The 8,204-nt window shown below is 62.5% G+C and overlaps 1 protein-coding gene across 1 annotated transcript; it reads right to left on the reverse strand.

Moving 5' to 3' along the window:
* Window positions 1-473: 473 nt before the first annotated feature.
* Window positions 474-2,497, reverse strand: LOC128945558 (class II histocompatibility antigen, B-L beta chain-like; the record flags this gene model as incomplete). Its single annotated transcript, XM_054289302.1, has 4 exons — window positions 2,479-2,497; window positions 2,120-2,389; window positions 1,192-1,476; window positions 474-553 (listed from the first exon to the last, which is right to left on the reverse strand). Coding segments are annotated over exons 1-4 (654 nt in total), but the record flags the coding sequence as incomplete, so codon positions are not given.
* Window positions 2,498-8,204: the final 5,707 nt, after the last annotated feature.

Here is an 8,204-nt window from a genome sequence, read left to right on the forward strand (position 1 = left end):
TTCCTCCTTCCTCCTTCTTCCTTCTCCCCTCTTCTCCTTCCTCCTCCTCCTCCTCCTCCCGCTCCTCCCGGGCCCAGCCCCCACCCTTTGTCCCCCTCCCTTTGCCCAAATCCGTCCCATCGCCCCCCCAAACCCCTCTCCATCGCCCCCCAATAAACGGCCCCGGGGCCAACTGGGAAGCTTTACTGGGAGCACTGGGAGCAGGCACTGGGCGGGGACAGAGCGCCAGCGGGGCTGGGGGGGACACGGGACCCCCCCAAAATCAGCGGGGCGGGGACGGAGCGGCGGGTCCCGGCCGGGCCCGAGCCCACGGGGAGGGGCTGCGGCCGCCGCCGGCTCAGGAGCTCTGTGGGCAGAGAAAAGGGGGTGACACCGGGCTGGGGGCCCCGGCGGGAGCGCACACGCTCCGCCACGGCGGGGACGCCACCCCCGGCACCCGCCCTGACCTTCTTGCGCAGGGAGAAGCCGAGCCCCAGCGCCAGGAAGACCAAGCCCAAGACGAAGCCCCCGATGCCCGTCAGCATCTTGCTGCGGGCGGCGTCCGGCGGCATCTCTGGGGGGTCCGCAGGGCTCAGCACCCCCAAAACCTCTCATCGACACCCCGAGCCCCTCCCAGCGCCCTCCCTCTGGCCCCCAGCCCAGCCAGGAACCACTGAAACCTCCCAACCTCCCCCCGATCCCTTTTTGGCCTGGCCAGGAGCCACCAAAGCCCCTCCCGTCCCTCTCAGCATCCCACAGCCCCCTCCCAGTTGCCCCCCAGCGCCCCAGGACCCCCAAAGCCTCTCGCAGTCCCTTGGCAGCCCCGGCAGGACTCAGCCAGAGCCCTGCTGGTCTGTGTCCAGCACAACCGAGCTCATGGCGAGCCCCGCTTTGCCATCCCCGATCTCCTTCCAGCCCCTCGGGGCTCACTGCGATCCCTCCCAGTCACACCCAGCACCCCCAAACTCCCTCCCAGGCACACCCAGCACCCCCAAACTCCCTCCCAGTCACACCCAACACCCCCAAACTCCCTCCCAGTGCCCACCAGGACCCCCCCCAACCCCATCCCACCCTCCCCAGCATCCCCCAAACTCCTTCCCAGCCCTTGCCCAGCCCCTCTCCCACTTCCAGCCCGGCTCTCTCCAGCTCCCTCCCAGTGGCTCCCAGCACAGCCCAGTGGCTCTGCCAGCGCCCCCAGGGGCTCCCCCGTACCCCAGTGCCGCCTCGGGGGCTGCTCCAGGCTGACGTGCTCCACCTGGCAGCTGTAGCTGAGCCCGCGCCGGGGCGGCGTTTCCAGCAGCAGCAGCAGCTGGTAGGTCCAGTCCCCGTTGGGGACCACGTCGGTGGCCACCACGTGCTCCGAGAGCTCCTGCTGGCCCTGGAACCACCTCACCTGGATGGCAGCAGGGTAGAAATCCATCACGGAGCAGAGCAGGCGGCCGGGGCCGGGCTGGAAGCTCGAGGGGGGCACCAGCGTGATGGACACGCTGGGGGGCACTGGGAGAGAGAGAGAGAGCGGGGACACACTGGGATCAGCTGGGGGGCACTGGGAGACAGACGGGAGAGCTGGGCAGGGCTGGAGAGGGACTGGGAATGCACTGGGAGGGACTGGGAGCGATTGGGATGGCACTGAGAGAGATGGGACAGGGTGAACGTCCGGGCTTGAACGGAGAATGAACTGGGAATTAATTTGGAATGGATTTGGAATAGGCTGAGAAGAGGAGGGAGGGACTTTGGAAGTACTGAGAGCGACTAGGATGGCACTCGGAGGGATTTTGGTGGCCCTGGAATTAACTGGCAATGAAGTGCGCGGCACTGGGAGGCAGAGTCCAGCGCGGGGCCCTCGGGATTTCAGCGCCAGGGACTCTGCATGGCAACCGATGAGTCATCAGAGAGACGCGCTCTCATTGGCTGAAAGGAGCCGGCTACACGGATAACCGGGATGGACACGCCGGGCAGGCCCAGGGATGGACTGGGACGGACTGGGAGAGCCACGGGGGTCACTGGGTGGGACAGGAGGCCCCGGGGTTGTTCCGAAGGCGGGCTGAGGGCCCTGGGCTGATTCTCAGAGATGTTTTGAGGGGCTCCAGGGTCATTGGCAGGGCAGGGCCCGAGGGGACACGCTCTGCCCCGCGCTCACCTCGGTGCCCCGTGAGGAACGGGGCAGCAAGCTCGTAGCCGGCCCGGCAGAACGTGTCAACCGCAGCCCGATTATCCTCCAGTATTTCCGGCATTCCGTTGCAGCACCGAGCCTGTGTCTCCCTATAGAGGGTGTCCCCCACGAACACCCCCACGTCGCTGTCGAACGTCATGTACTGCTTCCGGTTGTAGATGTACCTCCTCACGAACCTCACCTTCTCCGTACCAATAATGAAGTGACACTCTCTCGTTCTCATCTCCTGGAACACTCCTGTGAGTGCAGAACACAGATCCGGGGTTGTCCCCCCAGCACGCCCCCAGCGATCCGGGGGCCACCCTGGATCCCCACTCCACACCCGCTGTGCCCCACGGCCGCCATGGGACCCTCCTGCCTGCGCTGCCGCTTCCTCTTTGCCGCCCTTCCCCCATTTCCTCTTTCACATCCGCTCCCCTCCCACCTCCGGCGGCTCCCAAATCACTTTTGGGGTCCCATTTCCCCATTTTTCCACAAATCCCCCAATCTCCAGCCCCCTCGGGATCAGTTCTGGGGTCCCCCCTCCCCTTTTCCCCCCTTCCCCACCCTCTCCCAACCCTCCCTCCCCTCCCCCCACACCTCAGCCCCTCCCGCTCTCCCTTTGGGGGGTCCCTTTTTCTCCCCCTCCATTCCGGGCTCCCACCTTCGCCCCCTTTTCCCCCTTCTCCCCCCTTGTCCCAGCGCCTCCCGCCCCCTGCTCACCCGAGAGCTCCGCGCCCGCAGCCGGGGGGGCTCCCAGCACCACCAGTGCCACCAGTAGGGCCCCAGCTGCCGCCCCTCTCCCCATGGCCGGGGCCGGGCAGGGAGCAGCAGCCCCAAAGCAACCGCGCTGCGCTGGGAGCGCCGGTCCGGAGCAGGGCGGGCTCGGCAGCGCCGCGCGCTCTCATTGGCTGCCGCCGCTTCTGGGCAGGGTTCGGCCATGGGCTCTGCCCAGCAACCGATGAGGCAATCCAACGCCCCGACCTCTCATTGGCTAAGCTGCCTTCTGCTTGCGCTGCCATTGGCTGAGGCCTTTCCGGGACGCTGCAGCCCCGGGCTGGGGGATTTTTGGGCAGGGGGAACCTTGGGGCGCTGGGCAGGTGGGGCGGGGATAGAGAGGCGCGGGCTGTGCTGGACCAGCCAATGAGAGCCGCTCATTTCACATTTAACCCCATTTTTTGGGTTACTGAGCTCGTTCAGGATTTTCTCTTCAGAACCCTTGGTCCCGCTGTCCTGGTTTGAAAAGGAAGTGAAATTTTTGGCATGCTGTGGTCAAACCAATCAGTGCTCAGATTTGAATACTGGCACCTGGTGTGGCCCCTGAGGACATGGATTCACCTCTGAGAACACAGGGGGTTAAAAGCAGAGAACTCCCAGGGGAAGCTGTCTTGGTTCCGGTGGGTGAAAGGTTCAGAGCTGCCCTGCCCGGCTGCGGGCTGGGTGCGGGAGGGGAAGCCATGCGGCCGGGTGAGGGGAGCCGGGCCTTGGACAGAGAAGGGAGCTGAAGGCCCCTGCAGGATGGAAGGGTGGAGGAGCACTGAGAGGCATCGGACAGCGGCCACAGAGAGAGAGAGAGAGCCGGTGTCTGTGCCTGTGCCACCTTGAAATTTGCTACCTTGTGCTGGCAGCACAGCCGAGAAGGAGAAGGGGTGCAGAGAGAAGGTGCCCGGCAGGGCCAGCGTGGGAGTTCTGGGCAGGCAGAGCCTGAGATTTTAACGCTTTTCTTGGATGATGGAAACCTTACAAATGCTGATCCTCCTGGAGCTGAATGAGAAGAGAGATAGAGATGAGATAGGAGAAAATGGGCAAGTGTGATGAAAGTCCATGCAAGTCAGAGAAGTTGTCAGAAGATGTCAGAAGAAGTTGAAAAGAATCCTCGGCGGGAGGAGATGATGGAGTGGCCTTTGGCTGGACTTTTCTTCTGCAGCCATGGACAGAACCATTTTTCCTGTGACACAGAGACTGCATTTAGGGGGAGGCAATGGCTTGGAGCCAAGAGAGTGCAGGGATGTGATGTGAAGGAGTGGCATGAACAGAGATGGATGAGGAGGGTGGTGGTGCCCTCTGCCTTCAGTGAGGAAGAAGATCTTTGTTCTTGAGACCCCTCGGCCCCAGGGGGTGAATTTGGGAGGGACAGGTGTCCCAAAAGTGAGAGACTGTGCTCATTTTTGGAACTGGGCAAAGCATCCTTAAAGGGGGAACCCCAGAAGCAGCTCTGGTCCGTGTGCAGTGGTGAGAGCACTGGGCATGGAAGGAATATGTCACCATGGGAAATGATCTCCGGGCGGTGCCACGTGTGACATGGAAACACAAGAGGTTTCAACTGTGTTTCCTGGGGAAGCCTGTGGCACAAGAGGGACTCCTCTCTCCCTGATGAACTGAGAGTTGATTATCTGAGGGGTGGTGATGGACTGACAGTTGGTGACCTGAGGGGTGGCAACTGAATTGCGAGTCCAAGGTTTTGCCTTACTGTGATGTATTGGGAATTTGGCTGGGGGGAGGAGGAATGTTTGGAAGGTTTTCATTCTTTCTGTGTGTTTCTTTTATATATTGTAAGGTAATAAAGATTTTTTTTCTTTGTATTCTGAAGCTGGAGCCTGCTTCGCTCTATTCCTGATAACATCTCACAGCAGACACCAGAGAGAATGTATTTTCTTGGGGGCACTGGCATTGTGCCAGCATCAAACCATGACACCAGGGAAAACGGCTGCTCGTGCCAGTCCATCCCCTTGCCCAGAAGGCACCCGCTTGTGTTTGGGCACGAGCTGCTGGCCACGGGCAGACGGGCAGCACCCGCAGCATTGGCCATCAGACGCTGGGCTGATGTTTTCATCCAGAGAGAAAGAAAAGCAGCCAGAAGCACACAAGGCAACTTGAGAGTATCTCTGTAAGAATGTCATTGTCCTGTGAAAGTCAATAGTGGATGGTGGTTTTGTGCTGCAGATAATCACTTCCAAGCAAAAATCATTCCAGGAAGGGACAACAGCTTCTGCCTTCTGATGGATACCAAGGGTGGCTGCCGATTGCTCCAGGTGCTCCTGCCAACAGCCACCTGCAGAAAAGATCACACAGACACCAAGGCACGCTGGCTTTGGCTGTCCTCTGGCAGGGATGTCCCCCGGGGCCACAGGTCTCTGTGGCAGGAGAGAGGCACCAGCGTTGGCAGGCTTTGGGCATGGCAAATCTCCTTTGGCAGGGACTCTTCCACAGCTGCTGCTGTCGCCAGCGCTGCCCAGGGGACAGAGCAGCACTGGAGCTCTGGGCCACACATCCCGTGTCTGTGTCATGCCCCTGCGAGTGTTCCGGCCACCCAGCACCGGGACTGGTCCCAAAGAGGCCGTGGCAGGGCCTGTGGAAGGCTCTGGTGCCCTTCCTGCTCTGCTGCGCTGGCAGCCGTGGGGGCTCATTCTGCTGCCCTGAGCAGGCAGAGCAGAGGAGCAGCTGCTTCTTGTTTGAGCCCTTGCTAAAGTTCCTGCTGGGCTGTGTCTTCAACACTTGGGGCAAGGTCTTGCCTGCAAGCTGGGGCAGTTTGGGTGGGGTGGGAGTGTCCCCAGGGCATGTGGAGGTGTGTCCTGGGGCTCTCTGTGACACAGTGCACCGTGGTCACCGTGGGATGGAGAGGGACAGAGTGTGCCAGGGTGACCCTTTGTGACACGCCGTGACGTAGGTGCTGGCGGCGCCACGGCCATGCCACAGTGCTCGGTGCACGCGACGGGACAGGACGGGACAGAGCAGTGCTGTGAGGAGGCCCCGCACAGCCAGCTCGTTCCTTGCTGACCCGGAGCTTTTCCGAGGCGTTCCCTGTGCAGGTGACCTCGAGGCCAGGCTGCAGGACTCGGTGACGTGGAGCATTTCTGAAGCGTCAGCCATCCCTGCGGCCGGTGCTGTCGAGGACAGACTGCGAGACTTGCAGTCCTATTTCCTTCTTGAGACTTCTCTCTTGCTGCTGCCCTCGAGGACACATTGCAGGACTTCCTGTCCTGCAGCCTTCCCGAGGCTCCTCTGTTGCAGGTGCCTTCAAGGCACGACTGCAGCACTTGCTCATCTTCAGCCCTTCTGAGGCCTCTCTGCTTCAGCAAGAACTCCTACCTGCAAAGAGTGACATGGAGCAGAGACCCCCCAGCGTGCCCAAGCTGGCCTGGCTGGAGGAGGAAGAGGCTGGAGCCACCTCAGCACAGCAGCCTGAAGAACTGGAGCAGTTCCAGCTGCTGCAGGAGCGTGAGTGTCAGAGCTGGGCTGCAGGGCTGGTGCCTGTAGCCAGCTTGGCCCCATCCCATCCCATCCCATCCCATCCCACCCCATCCCATCCCATCCCATCCCATCCCATCCCTGTGGACATATCCATGGATAGGACAGAAGCTGGGCATCCCGAGGCTCTCCCTGCCTGGGCAGCGCAGGGCTGGGCTGTGTTCTCTGGCCTCTCCCGCAGCCCCTCAGCTCTGGCTGCGCTCGCTCTTTGCCAGATGCAGCCAAGGACGGGACACAAGAACAGGAAGCCGCCCGTGGCCGCTTGGGCAGAACGGCGCAGGTACCTGCGGCCATCCCCACATGGGCTGGGCCTGCTGGCACTGCTCAGCCAAGCACCAGGCTTGGAGCGCTCCATGGATTCTCCCTCACTTGCTACCCTTCTCCTGCAGACCCTCTGTGAATTCATCACGTGCCCTTGGCAGGAAGAGACCGCCGGTGTGGGCACAGGCATCTTGGCCAACCTTCCGTTCCTCGATGCCGAGACCGGTGCTGCCATGCTGGATTTGCTTGTGGAGAAGGGTGTCTCCAATCCAACACAAGTAAGCAGCCTGGGCAAGGGCTCCATGGCCCCAGCAGTGGTGTGGCGCCTCCAGCCGGGTCTGCCGGGCTCCCTCGGCCTCTGAGACCCGGCCCAATGCAGTTGGAAGGGAAGCACTTCTCAGGGGAAGTTGCTGCTCTGGCAGCTCTGCGAGTCTCCCCGTGCCCTCTGCAGGTGCCCGCCATGGTGAGGTACATCCACCAGTGGCTCACAGCCAATGAGTCTGCTGGGCACAGGCTGGACAAGGCCCTTCTGGAGCTGGCCCAGGAACACCCCTGTGACGTGCTGATCACCCTCTTGCGCTGGGCCCCATCGTGTGACAGGTAGGGCAGCCCCACGTGCCTTGAGGGCTTAGGCTTCACCAGCCCGTCACCCTGTAGAGCCTGTCCCTGCTGGCTGCCAGACAGGCGGGCAGTTCCAGGATCCTCTGGCTCCTCTGTTTTCCAGTGCTGCCATGTCAGCTCCTGAGCCTGGTGCCACGCTCCCTCCCTGCCCCTCCGGGCCTGTACCCACGTGGGCTGGCTGGCCGCTGCCGGCCAGGGGCAGTGGGCAGAGGCAGGGCTGAGGGCCAGCGCGGGGCCCTGCAGCTGCCCAGGCCACGGTGCTGTGGCCGAGCCCGCCCTGACACAGAGCCCTGACCCCACAGAGCTGCCGCCACCATGTGGGCAACCATCATGTCCTCGAGCAGGACTGCGGAGCCGGCGCTGCAGCTGCTCCTCCATGTGCTGAGCGCCTGGCCAGTGCACAGCGTGTGCACCTCCGATGGGGACGACGCAGGAGTCTGCCCTGGCTGTGAGTTTCTGGTGCCGGCCTTTGCCAGCCCCCAGGCCGCCTCTCCAGCAGCCAGCTCTCTGTGCTCCCCCCAGCTGCATCTCGCTGCCTCAGGCACTGGGCTGAATCCTGCCTTAGGGGCAGGGCTCAGGGGCACCAGGCCGGCTGCTGCCCCCGTGTCCCCCCGGCCTCTCCCTTGCACACTCAGGCCCTGTCACGTGGATGTCTTAGCAATGAGTGTTGTCTCTGGCTGTTTTATTTCTTGCAGGCAACCGTGGCACTGTGGAAAATCTTCAATCTGGCCTGGCGCTCGCCTGTCGTGCTGGAGTATTTCCCCAGTCTCTTTCTGCATCTGCTCTTCCAAGCTTACATCAGCACGCAGGAGATGCCAGAAGAGGTTGAGACCTTCTGGCAGGGATGCCAGGAGCAACACGGCCTCTCCGCCAACCCCAACAGGTGCTCCGTGCCAGTCCTCCCAGTCTCCCCGTCCCTCCCATGCCCCAGGGCAGGAGCCGG

This window comes from Melozone crissalis, unplaced genomic scaffold (genome assembly GCF_028551555.1).
Source record: "Melozone crissalis strain CALT ecotype California unplaced genomic scaffold, PUWL_Pcris_2 ptg000066l_1, whole genome shotgun sequence".
Lineage (NCBI taxonomy): Eukaryota > Metazoa > Chordata > Aves > Passeriformes > Passerellidae > Melozone > Melozone crissalis.